Source organism: Musa acuminata, chromosome BXJ1-1, assembly GCF_036884655.1.
Source record: "Musa acuminata AAA Group cultivar baxijiao chromosome BXJ1-1, Cavendish_Baxijiao_AAA, whole genome shotgun sequence".
Classification (NCBI taxonomy): domain Eukaryota; kingdom Viridiplantae; phylum Streptophyta; class Magnoliopsida; order Zingiberales; family Musaceae; genus Musa; species Musa acuminata.
In genome coordinates this window covers 40438095-40455887 of record NC_088327.1, presented here as the reverse complement: position 1 = coordinate 40455887, position 17793 = coordinate 40438095, and the positions used below count along the sequence as shown (strand labels likewise).

The 17793-nt window shown below is 35.2% G+C and overlaps 1 protein-coding gene across 7 annotated transcripts; it reads right to left on the bottom strand.

Annotated features, from left to right (window-relative positions):
* Window positions 1-666: 666 nt before the first annotated feature.
* LOC104000613 (uncharacterized) lies at window positions 667-14937 on the bottom strand. 7 transcript variants are annotated; one of them, XM_065192285.1, is made up of 7 exons: window positions 13202-14937; window positions 12916-12971; window positions 10605-10910; window positions 10240-10476; window positions 8883-9002; window positions 8540-8668; window positions 667-1747 (listed from the first exon to the last, which is right to left on the bottom strand). In XM_065192285.1, exons 1-7 carry the CDS (start codon window positions 14904-14906, stop codon window positions 1727-1729), a joined length of 2574 nt encoding a protein of 857 aa, XP_065048357.1. In that variant the 5' UTR covers window positions 14907-14937; the 3' UTR covers window positions 667-1726. The 7 variants fall into 7 exon arrangements, 4 of the variants coding, with proteins under 4 accessions (XP_065048357.1, XP_009420975.2, XP_065048374.1 ...); XM_009422700.3 differs by having other exon boundaries at window positions 10635-10910; XM_065192302.1 differs by lacking the exon at window positions 8883-9002.
* Between the last annotated feature and the right edge of the window lie 2856 nt (window positions 14938-17793).

Sequence of the window (17793 nt, the reverse complement as noted above, 5' to 3'; positions counted from 1 at the left end):
GTGTATTATTATTAACTTTGACTTAAATATTTTTATTAATAATTTAAGTTAAACAGAGTTAATAAGTCAATTAGCTCATCAAACTTGGATCATGACATTTAATATCAAAGAACTCGTTAGAAGATTCGTTACGAGATAGAGCCATTAACTTTAACTTAAGTATTTTAGTTAATGATTTAAGTTAAACAAAGTTAATAAGTCAATTAGCTCAACAAACTTGAATCATGACATTTGATATCAAAAAACTTATTAGAGGATTCGTTACGAGATAAAACCACCACTGAATTATACCTCATATGCATCAAGCTAAGGTTTGATATGGCTTTATGCTAGACCTTGACGAGAATGTCAAACTCTTAAGTGAGAGATTATAACACCCTCAATTAGTCACAAATCGAAAATAGACAAGAATAATATTAACTTATGAGAGTTTGATGATTGTATTACTATTAACTTTAGCTTAAACATTTTAACTAAATCAAATGAAATTGATAGATCAATTAGCTCCATGGACTCGAATTGTAACATTTAGTATCAAAATCAACCTAATATTTGAGCATGTTGTAAAGCTTGAGTTCACGACATAAAATCACCACTAGACTGACCTCATATACATCATGCTAAGATTTAATATGATCAATACTAAACGGACATAAAACTCTTCAGTGAAAAAAAATATAATAATCTAATGAATATATTACTATCAACTTTATATTTTGATTAGTGATCCAAGTCAAACAAAATTAATGGTCAATTAGTCTATCAGGCTCAAGTCATTAACCACCTAGTGTAAGATTCAAACGACAAAAGAGGTCCATACATTCTCAAAGAGTTGCTTAAGTAACACAGGCCACTCCAGTCGAAATGGATTTTGTACCTGATTATTGTCACCGAAGGCAGTTCCTTACACACCTTAAAATGAGGTTCTAAGTTATCTTCCATTAATTTGCATTCCTCGCATAAACTTGGTGCTCTTGATGTCCTTCCTTTAGCTTTGTCATGACATCCCATGCAGGGTCTCCTTCATATCCAGTAAATGCTACAGCATTCTGCAAAATGCAAACCATATACAAACTTATTCGTTTCAAAGATCTCAAGGTCAATTTTCCCTCACGGTGACGGCAGCAATCATGATACCAGATGATTTGAATGGTTCAGTTCCATTCATGTTTCCCTGTCGAAAAGGTCTTTAAGTCTAAATTTTCAATTAAGAAGCTTCCACCTGATCATACAACAATCAAGAAATCATATCTGATCCCTAAATGACTGCTGATAGTCACAATCCTTGTCTTTCACAAGCATTACCAAATTCAGAATCAACCAGATCTGTGGTGTCCAAGTAAATCAGCACTTGGTCATCTGATATATGAATTCCACGGATGAAATGGACTCCTGAAACCTATCAATGGTTGTATGTTGTGATAACACCAACAGCAGCAGAAATTGGACAGAACCAGTATGATCTTATGTAAGCCATGCACTTGATACCCTGAAGTGTAACATTTCGACAAACATCTGCTTTCCAGGAGCATCGAATATTTAGAGTAAACTCTATTATTATTTACAAGAGAGAAAACAAACCATTTAATGGTTCGCCACCAATAGGAGGTATAAACCTTCTGGTATACAAAATGTACACTAGTATGTGATATACTTTTTTGTGTGTTCATGTCTTAGCAAGCATGCACTTAACAAAATTGTTGAGGCAGATCAGATAATTCGATCATCATATAGGATTGTAGTACACCTGGTGAAATCAAGAAGACTCTGCAGTGTTATTATCTCAGCAGACTCGAGTATAATACTTAGAAGAAAAGAGCTTCATTAAGAAAGATTCAGAATCAGAATCTAGTTGCTTGTGTATTCATTTTCATATATGGAAAAAAATTCACAAATTGTTCACATAGAAAAGAGGACAATTATAAGTAGAAATCTTTGTTGATGCAACCAGTTTAATAAAGCATTTTAGATGTAAAACAAGCACATTTTTATCATCTTAATAAATCAAGATCAAATAAAATGCAACTATTTTCCGTGTCCAAGAAAAATTGGCCAAAATGATGGTAAAATCTAGTTTATCTTAATCTTTAGAAGGTTAAGCATCAGTACTACCACCTACCAAAGTGTCCATGATACAACCAAAGAATGGAATCCTAATGAATAGATGGTTCCCAGGACAATACTAGGAATCGTTAAAAGACTGAAATGGCACACTGCAGGGAGTACAAACTAGATTTTTGACATCATATTTTTTGGATATCAACAGAGGTTTACTTCTGAATTAATTCTTCTTCAAGAATTATTGTCTCACATTTTATGGAGAACATGAAGTTGTAATCCATATCTATCAGTTGGCAAACAAATATTTTAATATGCCATAAGATGGATATTTAAATGCACAGTCTATACATTGATCAGTGAAGTAAACTCAATTAACTTCAGATAGGCTAACTAAGATAAACTACATATCCATGCCCCCTAATTAATATATGCTACAATTTCATTCAAAAATGCTCTAAAATGTTTATGCAAGTCCCAAAAATCCAACCAAATCATCAGATAAGGACATAAACAGGTTAGGAATTTAGAAGTACAGAATCATTAAATATATAAAAATATATTTACGTTCAAAAGAGACAAGAATATGATTTTGCAAATGAAAGAATAAACCTACCAGGTGAACAACCTATAGTCACCTTTTATAGAAGATTTAAGAAATGCGACAAGGCTACCAAATCATAATGGTCCTAGAAATATTCTTGATCTTGTAGAAGGTATTTTCCTATCATATTTATAAACCATATGTTTCTGCCATCAATAAATTTGCTTCACTATAATGGCAAGAAAGTCAGCTTTTATCGATTGATAGAATAATATCTGAAGTAAAAGATCTTGGGCAATTTTCTGAAAAAGGTCTCTAGTAATGGGCTTTTACCAGATGGTGCTCCCATATTTGGTTTTAACAAGGGGGTGCCCCTTTTTCAAAAATCCCAATAATGCCCTTGAACCAAGTTATTTCAAGCCTAACAAATCCACAAGCCAGCTCAGTCCGGATTAGATTGATTCAGGTTGGATCACTTCGGATCGAGTCAGGTCGGATCCCTTATATTCAAGTTGCACTCATGTTACAATCAAGTTACACTCGTTCATAGAACCTATTAAAAATATATTAATTTTTATACAAACTTATTTTAAATTAATCATAAATAAAAATATATATTATATTTTTTGTTAGAATCATATTCTAGTAGAGTTCTTAAAGTTTTAATAATTAATTATCCTAAAATTTTCCAAAAATAAAAAATTATTAATTTTAAAATAGGTTAGGTAATCGAGTTTAACTATTTCAATTTCGAGTGTAACTAAATCAATATAGGAAATAGGAAATGTAGGATTTTATGACTAGTTTTACGATGGATTTAGGATGATTTTATATAGAAATTAACATCTTTTTTAACATGCTATGTGAATGAGTGTAATGGCTTTTTTCGATAATTTAGGACAATTGTATATAAAAATTAATATATTTTGAGGATAACTTGAGTTTTTAGTTTTATGATTAATTTAGAGTAATTTTATATAGAAACTAATATATTTTTTAGTATGTTCTCTGAATGAGTGTAACTTAAGAGCATAATGGCTTTTCTTGGTCGTTTAGAATAATTTATATAAAAATTAATATATTTTTAGAATAACTCGAGTTTTTTAGTTTTACGATAAATTTAGGATGATTTTATATAAAAAATATTTTTTTTTAATATGTTCTGTAAATGAGTATAACTCGAGCATAATGATTTTTCTAGATAAATTGTGAAGAGGAGGGGAGGGAGTAGTGGAAGAGGAGTAAAAGGAAAAAGAGGAGGGGGGTGAGGGAGGTGGATAAGGGAGGGGGAGTGAAAGGCGGCAAAGGTGGAGGAATCTAGGGGGGATGGGGAGAAGGTGACGGAGTGGGAGAAGGTGACAGTAGAGGTGGGGTAGGAGGAGGCATTGGTGGAGTGGGAGGCGGGGGAGGAGGAAGCCAAGGGGGAGAGGGTGAGGAGGTGGAGTGGGAGAAGGAGGAGGTGGCGGAGGTGGGGGGTAGTTTGGGAAAATCAAGAGATAATCTAGGGCTTAATTAAATCAAATTGAATAGTTAGAGTTTAGTTGAACTAGTATGGTTTGGTTCATCTCAATAAAACTGGTTCAGTCCTAAAAAACCAAGTCAAACCAAGTCAAACCTAGTCAAAGGACAATCACTATCTTTTTATAATTTCATTGAGGGTATTTTGGTCAAAGCACAAAAAAGAGATGCCCTTGGTAAAAGCCAGATATGGGGGCATCATCTGGTAAAAGCCCATCACTAGGGGCTTTTTTCGGTAAATTGCCCAACGATCTTATCAATAATGCATAAATAAAAGGGATACTAGACCTAGTTCTTTTGGTTACTGTATTTCAAAGATAGTTTTCATCACCTCTAGGAGCTTGTCATCTATCCTAGCAAGGTAGAATAATATCAACAAAATGGGATTGTTCAATGGTCACTTTCAGCTAAACTCAAAGCAATACCGAGCTGCTACAGGCCCAAAACAGACTCAATGTTAGGCCACCGACCTCTGGCCATATTCAGCCTCAATAAATAGCTGATAGGACCCTATCTGGATGTAATGGCAGCCTCAGTATTGTCACAAGATAATTTGGTCCGATCTGGGGCCCAAGCGAGTGAAGACAACACCTCAGGATGCACATAATCAGGTTGAATATGGATGGGACAGCAGCTGTGATGTTTTGGAAGGGATTGGAGGTAACTCCCTGTTACAAAACGAAATCTAACGTACAATAGGTGTTAAACACTAGCAGCCGCTCTAAATTGTAATGGATTGAGGACTCAGTCAACTACAAAATCAATTCCTTTAGTCGAGATGGTAAAAAGGGCTGGAACATCTGAATTGGGGACTGTCAAGTCCTAAACAGGTTAGGATTGGGGTCTGCGGACTTTATTTGGGCATTAACAATCCAGTCCAACTTGCTCAGTTTCAGCCAGATCCAAAGACAGCTTTATCCAGCCAACACAGGAATTGTCAACCCTATAGGACCCACCATGTGGTTCAGCAAAGGCTAGAGAGAGGTGCAAAGCAGCAGGACAGAGAAAACAGTGGTTTTGACATCTATCTTAATATTATTTTCAGCAAATATTTAATTATTTTTTTGATTATTCTACATTGGTTTTCAACACCATCAATGTCACTCCTAAGAACAGATGAAAAAGTTGGAGGATTGCATGAAGTCACTGAGAGCATGCGTAAAAGTCAAATTTCAGGAATATGATCTTAATCGATTTCAATATAGGACTATGTGGTCACTTATATGTGACGTGATGTATCTTCACCACCTAGGTGTCCTGAATTGCAAACGGTGGGCTAGGATGCCCAAAAGCAAAACATCATATCAGCATCCAAATATGCAAAGTAAGAATTCTCTCATTCTTTTGAACCAATGCAAGTAAAGAAGTTTATCCACGAACAAAGGATTAGGTTAACAACTTCGAATACAGAAACACTTTAACACTTTAACGAACTAGACTTGTTAGAAACTATGACTAAAAGAAAATAAATATTATTTATTAAGAAGAAACTAAGTGGGTAGGAGAAAATCTAGCTATATTGATAGTGCATATTTAAAATTTGGTATAGAGGAAAAGTTACACAAAAATGGTATAAGAATTGATATTCTTAAGGATCTTAAGAACAACGTTAGAGATATAATTATAATTATAAAATTTGTCTTAGGAGAAGAGGTTTTGAATGTTATAAGTATTTTTGCCTCTCAAGTTGGACTAGATAACCAAACCAAAAGAGAACTTTAAGAAAATTTTGATGATATCATTTAAGGAATACCTATAAACAAAAACTTACGAGTAGAGGAGATTTGAATGGTCATACAGGAAAAACCTATGATAAATTTAAAGGGGTGCATGGGGCATTGGTTATGGAGAGAGATAAAGAGGGTCGTATAATTTTGGATTTTGCCACCTTATATAATCTTAGAATGTAAATACTTACTTCAAGAAAAGAGATAAATATTTAAGTACCTATAATAGTGGTCACAACTATAGTGAAATAGACTTTTTTCACTAAAAAGTTGGATAAAGTTATATGTAAGAATTGTAAAGTTATACCTAGCGAAAGTTTGGAAAATCAAGTTTTTAGATATTTGTGGATCGTGTTAAAGCTAGAGAAAGAAAGTGTAAAGATTTAGGTAATATTAGATGCATTAAAGGCAAAGATCAAAGAATACTTTTTAATGATAACAAGATTAAAGAAAGATGAAAAAGTTATTTTTATAAATTATTTAATAAATATTCCACATAGTTATTATATTTAATGATAAATATTAGTGGTAGATTTAATAATCATAGATTTAAAGGGCCCCTCCAATTGATATTAGTGGTAGATTTAATAGATTTAATAAATCTATGATATTATATTAAATCATAGATTTAATATTAGTGGTAGATTTAATAATCATATTTTTTAAAATAGTGGGAGAAAAAAAATTTGGTGCCAATTTACAAAAATAAGGGTAACATATAAAATTATTCAAATTATAGAGGAATTAAAATCATTAGTCATACTATGAAATTTTGAGGAAAAGTTATCGAAAATAAAATAAGGCTTGAAACAAATATCGTTGAAAATCAATTTGATTTTATGCCCGGAAGATCAACCATAAAAGCTATTTATTTATTAATATAATTAATGAAAAAGCATAGGAAGAAAAATAAAGATTTGCATACGATTTTTATTGACTTAGAGAAAACCTATGATAGGGTTCCCAGATATTTATCATGGTAGGTTTTAGAAAATAAAGGTGTATCCATTAATTATATTAATGCTATTAAAGAAATATATAATAATGTAGCTACGAGTGTTAAGCTTATAGGGAGTGTCTAGTGAGTTTCCTATTAGCATAGAATTACATTAAGGATCTACATTAAGTCTCTATCTTTTTACATTGATAATGGATCAATTTACTAGTCACTTATATGATAGACCTTCATAGTGTATATTATTTGGTGATGATATTGTCTTTAGTTGATAAGAGCTTAAGTGGAGTAAATTATAAACTTGAACTATGGAGGCAAGCCTTAAATGCCTTGAACTTTGTGCATGGTAGACTTCTTTGGACCGTTGTCACCCAACCGTTCAAAGTTTACGAAGTCCATATTTGTATGACGAAGTCCATCTTTATATTTTATAGTGCCTATAAGGTGTTTATTTAAAAATTGGCCCCACTAAATCATCTTTTCCTTGTAAGTCTCTATGGACTGCACAAGGTTATAGGAAGGTTAACCATTTGAGGGTAGATAACCGGATACCACATAAGTTAGTACGGGGCTTGGTAAAACCAACTAGGTTTGTGAAAGCTTGCGCTAATAAATCTCCTCCCTCTTCCTTGTCCCCCCTCGACCTCCTCCAACAATACCTTGGTATATTCTATCATACCATGTATCAGTACAACAGAATGGACTAGACCCATATCGATTCAACCATAGACAAGCATGGGTCCAGTACCCGAAATTAAAAACCTTATTATTATTAATTGCCTCTTTACTGATGATTTATGTTTTATTTATATCCAAAGTTATATTATTATTTTTTTGCATCACACATGCTTTTTCTTTTCCTAATACCAATTCAACCTAACATTGACATATGTGGATTTATCGTGTGTTGCAATCTTCTTCACAAAAGGTATAATGTCTTTGTCTAATAATTCAAAATCCAGTTGTATCCTTCCTATGTTGGTTCCATCTCAGTGAATTGAGATAACCTGCATCTTGGACAATGTTAGCTAACTTAAATGGCAGCATGGTTACTCTAACACCATTGGTTTTCACCAAGTAGCTGCTGATTCAATAACCCACAATGTTCTATAAACCAAAATTATTTAAACTCAAAACATTAAAAGTATCCATGGTCATATATAACAATTCATCTCATTGGACATCTTTGATGCAGGACTATGCATCATTAGTTCCTATTGGTGGGATCATCAGCATAATACATTAAACCAAGGTTCTAAATTTCGAATGATACTGCCTGTACCAGACGGTACGCACCGGTCCGCCAGCAGACCGGTATGCAGACCACTCCTATCGGGCGGAACGCTTGATATAGCCCCATATCAGACAATACGGGGTTGTATCGGATAGTGATGGTCAAAATTTCGATCGTTACCGACCTGCAACAGTGCTCCAACGATCAAATTGACCGTTGGAGCCCTTTCTCATGGGTTTTTAAAATCATCCTCCCCCTTATTTCACTTCATTTCACTCTCACACTCTATTAAACTACCTCAAACTCATTTTTTCTCATATTCTCTTTCTCATATTTTCACTCTTCTAAACTTTACAAAGAAACGATTTGTGAATTCTAGAGAAATTAAAGAAAGCAAATTGATTAATCAATTTTCAGGTGATAAGATAAATCAGTTTGTGAAATGTTCAAAAGAAGAAACACAAACAGCAAGAAAATAAAACTAAATAAAAAATGATATATACCTTGATTTCCTTATTGGAGAATCCTGCAAAAAGTCTCCCGTGCCAGTACAAAAGAGAAGTTATAACTGAATCACAATTGATGGAAGCAATAGTACCAATGTCTGCTTCTAGTTCATTTTCTGACAACTCCTGTATGTATTGCAACAATACTTTCAATAAACAAATTCAGGAACTATGACATACACTGATTGATTCATTCTCAGTTTAAAACAGAGATTTTACTGCTATAGAACTTTTAATACACAAATTCATAACTATTGCATATACTCATTAATTCATTAGTTAAAAGAGAGATTTTATCCAAAATTTCTATACAAGTAACATCAAGTGACAAAACACAGACCTGTATGTGGATGGTTTTATCCCATCCTCCAGCGAAAATTGAACCTCTGTCAATGTAAAGTGCAAAAATTGCACCACCCTGAATTTGCTCCGATTTTACAAGCACATCATTACTCCACACCTGATGACATAAGTTACTAGAATGCCTAATCCTTAATGATTACGACCAATTGAAAATGAGCACAAAGAACTATAAATAAGCACAAAGACAGGCATGCAAGTGCATGGACAAAAAGCATAATTCTATGGTGGACAATGTTAAAGAGCAGCAGTCCAGTTTCCAATAAGGAGCAGAGAAAATATCAGTAACTCCTAAGAAGTACAAGATGAATAAGAAACAAGCAAAACTTTCATGAGAACTAAATACCTCATGAGTCAACACAATCTTTTCATTTACCTTCACACAGACGATAAGGAAGAATGACCAAAATGGTATGGCCATATGACAATGTGATGACAAAGCACATAAAGGAAACATAAAAGTTCTACTAGTTCCGATCTTAAAATTAAAATGGTTCACAATACATCATTTTTGCTGTTCCATTTGTCAATTTCATGAACCTGCATGCTAAAAATTTGTGTCCTTATGACATGTATGAGAAATCTGAAAAGCAATAGTGTACTTGAAGAACAACAGACTTCCAACTCAAGAAAAAAATTAAACAAAACTGTCATTGTCCACTGTCTATCTACAAATTAACTGCAAAATCCTAACAACCAACATGAGGCAGGCTTATTTTCTAATTGTGTTCATTGTAAATTGAGTGAACCACCTCAAACTTTATAGCTAAACAGATTTGTTTAATTTTTTGCTTGAGTTGGAAGTTTGTTGTTCTTCAAGCACACTATTTCTCCTCAGATTTCTCATATATGCCATAAGGACATAAATTTTTAACATGCAGATTCATGAAATTGAAAAATGAAACAGCAAAAATGATGTCTTGTGAACCATTTTAATCTTAAGATCTGAACTAGGAGAGTTGACAATAAATGCAGGACAGCCCACTGCAAATGATTGTGCTTAGCACATGGAAATCCACAATCTATTCATTTCAGAAGTAATCTTTTTTGTTCGTTTAGGAAATGATAATATAGGTGTAAATGTATCATGAACTCCCATAACAAGTGAAATAGTCGATTTTCCAAGAGTCAATTGGAGTCACAGCAGAAATCATCACGTGAAGCAATAATAATTTTCCAATTGTTACAGTTATATGAAGGCAGAGTTTTGGCAACATCACAGTATTCACTGTTCAACTTTATTAGAATATACTAGAACAGTAGAAGTTCCAAATTATAGTATCAATTTTTCACTAAAAGGAAATGGAAAATTAAATGAACACGTAAGCAGCACTGACCTTTAGAACTCCATTTTCATGGGATGAAATAAGCAAATTGCTCTTGACTGAAAGCGATAAAATAGGGGTTGAATTTCCTGGTGCCTCATCCCCTAAAACTGCCAGGGGGCTGTGGTCATGGAGCCACCATAATCTGATGGTACCATCCCAACTTCCACTATAAAGAAAACCATTAGCAACTGCCAAAGAAGATACCGTTGATTTATGGCCAACCATGGTGAATGAAAGGGAGTAATCCTGGAAAGAAGAGGGGTAAGATACAAAGGTTACTTTCCAATTATAGTGGTACACATCTAGCATGCAAAAGGTTGCTTTTTGGAAGAAGATGAAGATAACTAAAGTTCTAAATGAAGATTAACATTAACTTTATCAGAATGTAGATCTAAGCATAAAACCTGCATGGACCAAGCTTTTATAGACTTGTCTCCACTACCACTATAGAGGTATCCTGTTCCTGAAACAGCCAAACAGTGAATGCCACTATAACGCCAATCATTATGCTCATACCATTTCTTCCATGGCTCTTGACCGAGAGATGGACCAATGCTCCAAAGGAAAATACCACTTCCACTGTCACCACTTATGCAAAATGGCTTGTTTCCATCATCCGAAACAAGTAAAGCCATCACTCTGTGTTCGTGGCCTTTTAAAGATTGAAAATGAGAAAAGTCCTACATGACACAAACAAAAAATTTTAAATAAAGAAGATTGATAACATATTCTCCTTAAGGAAAATTGACAATACCAACAAAGTATAACAGATAAAGGAGAGAAGAATTACAAGGGTGTCCATTTTCTTCAGCATCAGAGTTATTAATTGATTGAACAAGAAACAAACAATGCATATGATGTCCATACTATATATATGTCAATAAGTTGAAAAACATATTGTTGAAAGACCTGTAAGACTTGGAAAATAGACCTAAAACCAAGAATGGGGAAATAGATAATATGATGTTAAGATTTAACATGTTACATTTGAATATATAACAAATATTTGTAGAGAAATATTCCATTTATAACATGTATACTTGAGCTCGTATTCCCTGATATCTGTACATGGATTATCCAGGATCCCAGAAAATCAAGTATATAATCATGGTATTAAGAAGAACATGTTATAATGTCCCAACTATTGGGGTAAGCTACATTGATGTGTTCCTGCAATTGAGCTTTATAAAGGACATTGCTAGTTAAAATAAGAGCAGTCTCTTTTATTATTTCTAAAAAGGTTATCTTAGATCTTCCTCTCTCCCCTTGCACCACTAACCCTAATTGACTCCATCGTCTAATGAGGGCATCGATATGTCTTTTGTAGCTTTCATACCATATTAAAAAATTTCCTTCTTTTATCCCCTACCAAAAGGTCCAAAACTACAATTAATTGTTCTTAAAAGAAAAATATTTTTTACTATATTTTTTAGTAACCACAAAAATTCATCTCAACTATAATAACTATTTATACATATTTCCTAAATGCTCAACTGATCGATCTATATAGCATGGGTGAGATTGAAATTCTTTATTTATTTTCCTTAAATCTAGGAAACACACTATATTCACACAACCTTTGATGTTCCTCTCCTCATCTTTAATGTCAAACCTTAACAAATTTGTGCTGGATTTTCAATTAGGCATATATTTATTTATTAACACATTAACATATTTTAATTATTTACCTACATCTCTTCATGATTCTAAGCATCCAGATCCTACCAGAATCAAGAATGAGATCTTTTAATTCATCAAAGGTCCTAAATTACCTAAATATTCACTCGTTCCCTTGAGGAAACTTTTTTCGTTCATACAAGCTACATATACTCATTTATCATAACTTAGTGACCCTTCCAATAAGAAGACAATTTAACTTTTTTGCCTCATATTTAAAATCCTTGTGGGTCTTTAAAAGTTCAAAGCCAACAATAAATTCAGAATGGTACAAGGACTCAATGAAACGCAATTCCTTTAGTTAGTGCTTTAAATTATGTTTCCTTAGTCTGAACTAAGGTCTACAATGTGCTTCCATATTGTTTATTAATATAAAAAATAGAAAAGGTAAAAAAGAATAAGCAAATTAGCATGCTTTCTTCCACTTTATCGAGAACAATTTCACTATTTCTTTTCTAGACAAGGAGCAAACTAACGGATTTTCAAATTCAGAGTTGCTTCCAACTATTTTTCATATCAAAAAAATCATCATAGGGTCAGTTCTAAGAACTATGGAGATCAAGAAGGTTTCTTCTAAGATGAGAAATTCCGCAATTGACTATCAGCCTGATGTCAATCCTTAAACCTGGCAATAAATCCTAACCAAAACATATTTTTGTGAGATATCTGACTGAAAACCTAGATCTGATGAAACAAAGTATATTTCCTAAGCTGCTAAAATTCAATGAAAAAATCAGAAAAATATAGAAGAGAGAAAGTTTAGCAGTAGGATCAGCATTCATTTTAAACTCATTCTACAGTGGAATGATTATGCTGTTATTTGTCAACTAATAATTGCATCAGAGGAACAACAACAAGAATTTAGCACAGATTATAGAGAAGCTAATCGTGGCTTCCAATAAAGGAATAATGCATTTCTATCAGATAACAATTGACTATCACGTAAATATACAATAATGCTATCATAGGTTGAGCAGCCTGTAGAAAATGTGCCATGCAAGGAGTTACCTGCAAGGACAACACATTGATTGTCTTGTCAAATGAAGAACTAAACAGAAAGCCCCCTTCAAAAGGAAGATATGTATTAGATAAATTTTAAGCTTCAGTATCATAGAAAACTAGCAAAACATGACTAGAAAAAGATTACCTCAAATCTCAAGCAGAAAAATAGAGTTTATAACAAGAAGAGGGTACATTATATATACTGAGTAAGAAGCATATGGTGTAACAAAAGAAAACAAACATAAAACCAGTACAATATCGAACTTTTAACAGTAGAAAATTTTGTTTGTACCTCCAATAGCCAACCCAGTTACACAATCCTTGTGGCCCTGAAGAGACACAGATTTCAAGTGACCTCCATACAGCCCTTTGACAAAGTCTCCATCAATTTTCTCCTGCTGCAAATGCTCCCCATTGGAAACATTGCTCCCTATCATTGCAACATCTGAAACATTCTTAGAAACACTTGAGTTCACTTCCCTTGGGGAAACATTTGGGGAATTTTTATGTAAGGAAAACAAATTCCCAAGAACTAAGCAGCATAAGAAAGTATCTTTTGCTACAAGTCCATCCCAAGGATGAAGATCATAAAGAAAATTTTCTACAAAAGGATGCTGAATGCAGTGCCAAATATCATATACTTGAGGTCGGTTTTGCACCTCATAACTCAAACATGATGTGAGAATATGAAGCAACGGTTCGAATTGAGTGCCCAGCAAAAACATTTCCAACTTAGAGACCACTATCACCTTCCATGCATCATATGATTCAACAAAATTCTCGTGTTTCCCTTTATCAAAGACACAAAACCAACCGTTGAGTACCTGTGTTGCAGGCAACTCATCACCAGTAACAAGTATGACTAAGATGCAGGCCAATGACCACACATCCGAGCCATATCCAAGAGCACCTTTAAATCCACAATTGCTGGCATCCTCATCATACACCTGAAGAAGTACTTCAGGGCTTATAAACGCTTGGTTCTCGGCCTCGCCATAGTTATCCCCTCCTCCATTGGGTGCACAAGAACTGACAGCTTGCCAAATTTGCCTTCCTGTTAGCAAAACTTTGTTTAAATCAATAAGGCAATGTCCAGACTCATCGAAACAGATGCAGGAAGGCATCAAGCAACCACAGATGATGCCCTGCGAGTGCAAACCCATCACTGCTTCACATAGGTCCAAACTCGTCTTCCCAAATGCAAGAAAGTTCTCAACACTCCCTCCAGATAAAATAAGCTTCCTCTTCTTTTTCAAAACATCTAAAAGGGTTCGATCAAAGCTTTCAGAAACCAAGTAAAGATTAGATCTTTCTTTTTCCGGGTTCATCCAGAACCCGTAAACCCTACAAAGGCCCCGTCTTTCCTTCCAGGTGGCCTCCGCAAGAAAACGCAGTTCGTCTCTCACCCGATCTCCCAATTCGTGCATAGCCTCCACCACGCTCGCCGTGTAACTGAGACGAAACCATCCAGGTTCTTTAGACGAAGACGAGGCCGTAACGATTGGCAGAAGACTCACGAGCTGATTCGTGGACGAGAACCAGGGACCGCCGAGAGGCGAGGACATGGTTGCCACCAAAAGCTCGGCCGTTGTACCTTCAGCGGGAACGGGAGAGATGGCGTCCGGAGGCAAGATTGTATATTTCCAGGTAGAGTAGAGGAGGCGTTGGTCCCCGGACAGGGGGGAAAACTCCAGAGCAGGAGACGGTTTGGATTTGGCATCGGACGCGGAAGAAGGGAACAGAGGGTGAGAAGAGGAGGAAGAGATGAGGCGGAGAAGGTCGATGTTTTTGGGAAGGGCATCGTAGCCGAGGGAACGGGGGAAGGGGACGACCTGGTTGCAGGCGGGGCAGCGGACGGCGTCGGGGAGAGCGGAGAGCGGCGTGGGTAGGGCGGCGATGCACTGCTCACAGACGGAGTGGCCGCAGGCGAGGACACGGGGCACCGTGGACCTCTCGTCGTACGGCTCCAGACAAACCGGGCACTCCGGCGACTCCATGACTCTTCTCTTCCCCGAATGGAGCGGATCAAAATACTCGAGCCTTTCGGTGGTATATATATATATATATATATATATATATAAGATAAAGGACGAATTTTCCAAAAAATCCTTTATTAAACATAACCTAAAACAATATAATAATAATAATATTTATATATTTAAAATAATATTAAAATTCTAATATTTTTAAATATTTAAAAATCTTCAAAATAAATTTGAAATGTTTATATGACCATCAATTTTTACTTTTAGCTTTTTAAATAGTTTTTTACTGATTTTAGTCCTTAAAAGGTTAAATTTATATAATTTAATGATTCATATAGGTAAAAATATATATATATATATATCTTAAAGAATTGTTTTATGTACTTTTGTTATTTTAATAAGGACCTTTCTAGGAAATCGTCCCAAACTTCATGGAAGATCCATTAAATAGGATCTAAATAACTCGAATACAAAATATTAAGAGCTTCAGCAAAAACTGATCGATATCTCCTACTATAGTAGTGTTCTAATGTCCTAAATCGCATTAACCCTTGCAGGTAGTGTTCTAATGTCCTAAATCTAGTGACAAAGTCCAAAGCCTCCTTGGCATCAAAGAGGATTCTTCACATCCTCCAATCGCTCATGATGCACTCTCTTCTGGCCTTCTATGGTAGCACTAGTGCAGCTTGCTTTGCTTCAGTAGCTCTGCGGAGAGAGGGCACCGCAGCTATAATTTTCCCTCTTTCATCCCTCTTATAATATATGTCGAGTAAAAGACCCATCACATTAAAGGACTAATCCTTTAATTCTGTCAATAGCAGAACATCCAAATTGCTCCTCACAATCATAACTTTAATCTAAATAAGAAAATCTTGATAGTGGTTACGAAAATGGGAGTTGTTCTGAAGATTGAGCAACAAGACACCTTAATTGACAAGCCAATCAATCTCCTTCTCAACAAGTATTAAAAAATAAAAAAAGCAAGTTAAGTACAACTGATTGTTTAAAAAAAATCCATTGCAAAATAGCATTCAGAAAAGACATATTTTAAAGAGTCATTATGGAGGTGACAAACTGGACAAAGAATAATAGGTTGAGCATGATTAAACTTAGCAAACCAATCAGGTGGGAAGCCTTCTCCATATCAATTTTCAAAGAAATATTTTAAATTTAGGGGTATTTTGATAGAACGAAAGAATGAAGAATGAAATTATAAGGATAAAGCAAAAAGACACACTTCAAGTAGTATCATGTGAAGTCTATTTATACATAGTGAAAGAGGATATTTCTTTAACTGAGCAGAGAGATTTCCTCGTGCAGTCGAGGAAATCTCATCTGCTATGCAGTTGAGAATATCTCTATTTTATCAGAGAAAATCTCTCTGTTATCATGCCCCCGCAAGATCGAGCTCCTATCAAGGATACCGATCTTGGATCGATGAAACAAAAATAGTTTGCGGGCTAGAGGCTTCGTAAGTGAGTCTGCAAGTTGATCAGCCGTATGGACATGAGAGACACGAAGTTGATGTCTGACAACTTGATCTCGCACGAAGTGAAAGTCGATGGCGATGTGTTTCATGCGCGAGTGGAACACTGGATTGACACATAAGTAGGTAGCTCCAACATTGTCACAATATATTGTGGGAGTATGAGTAAAGCTAACTTTGAGTTCCTTGAGGAGATTTGTGATCCAGTTGAGTTCAGCAGCAGTGGTAGCAATAGCACGATATTCAGCTTCAGTTGTAGACCGGGCCACTGTCTTTTGCTTCTTAGAACTCCAGCTGATTGGATTAGACCCAAGAAAGATGACATACGCTGACGTGGAGGTTTTATCATCAAAGTTTCCTGCCCAATCAGCATCAGCAAAGGCATGGAGATGAAGCTGAGTGGTTTTATGGAGAAAGAGACCATGATTAAGGGTCCCTTTAAGATATCGCAAAATTCGTTTAACCGTAGACCAATGTATAGCAGAAGGTTGGTGCATGTATTGAGACAATTTATTGACTGCAAATGAGATATCTGGACGGGTGAGAGCCAAATATTGTAAGGAGCCAAGTACTTGCCGGTATTGAGTTGAGTCCGTGGTAGGGCTGCCATCACATAATTTGAGTGATTCACTAGTAGAGAGAGGAGTAGCAACTACTTTCGCATCCTGCATATTTGTCTTTGATAATAAATCTTGAATATACTTTCTTTGAGAGAGGAAGAGACCGGAGGATGTAAATGTTGCTTCCATTCCCAGAAAGTAGCTCAATGGTCCTAAGTCTTTGAGGGAGAATCGATCAGCCAATTGATTTAAAAATGTCTGAACCTCCAAGGGATCATTGCCTGTAACAATAATATCATCTACATAAACTAGAAGATATATTATATTGCCATGATGTTGTCGGAGGAATAAAGAGGTGTCAGACTTGGAGTTGATGAAGCCAATTGATATCAGAAACGATCCAAGTTCAGTATACCAAGCTCTGGGAGCTTGACGGAGACCATAAATGGCTTTTTGTAATTTGCAAACATGTCTCGGATACCGGTGATGAACAAAGCCAGGGGGTTGCTGCATAAAGACATCTTCAGTTAGAGTCCCCTGTAAAAAGGCATTGTTAACGTCCAGTTGTCGTAAGTTCCAACCTCTGGAGATGGCCAAACTTAGAATAAGCCGAATTGTTGTGGGTTTAACTACAGGACTAAAAGTCTCTGTAAAATCAACTCCAGGAATGAATATTTGTCGGAGTGGTATGAATGGTAGGAGATTCATGGTTTTGAAATGGAAAGGCAAATTCAACAAAAACAACATGCCGTGAAATAAAGACTTTTTGAGATTGTGGTTCGTAGCACCGAAAGGCATTATGCTCAAGAGAATATCCTATGAAGATGCAAGCTTTAGATCTTGGCGCTAACTT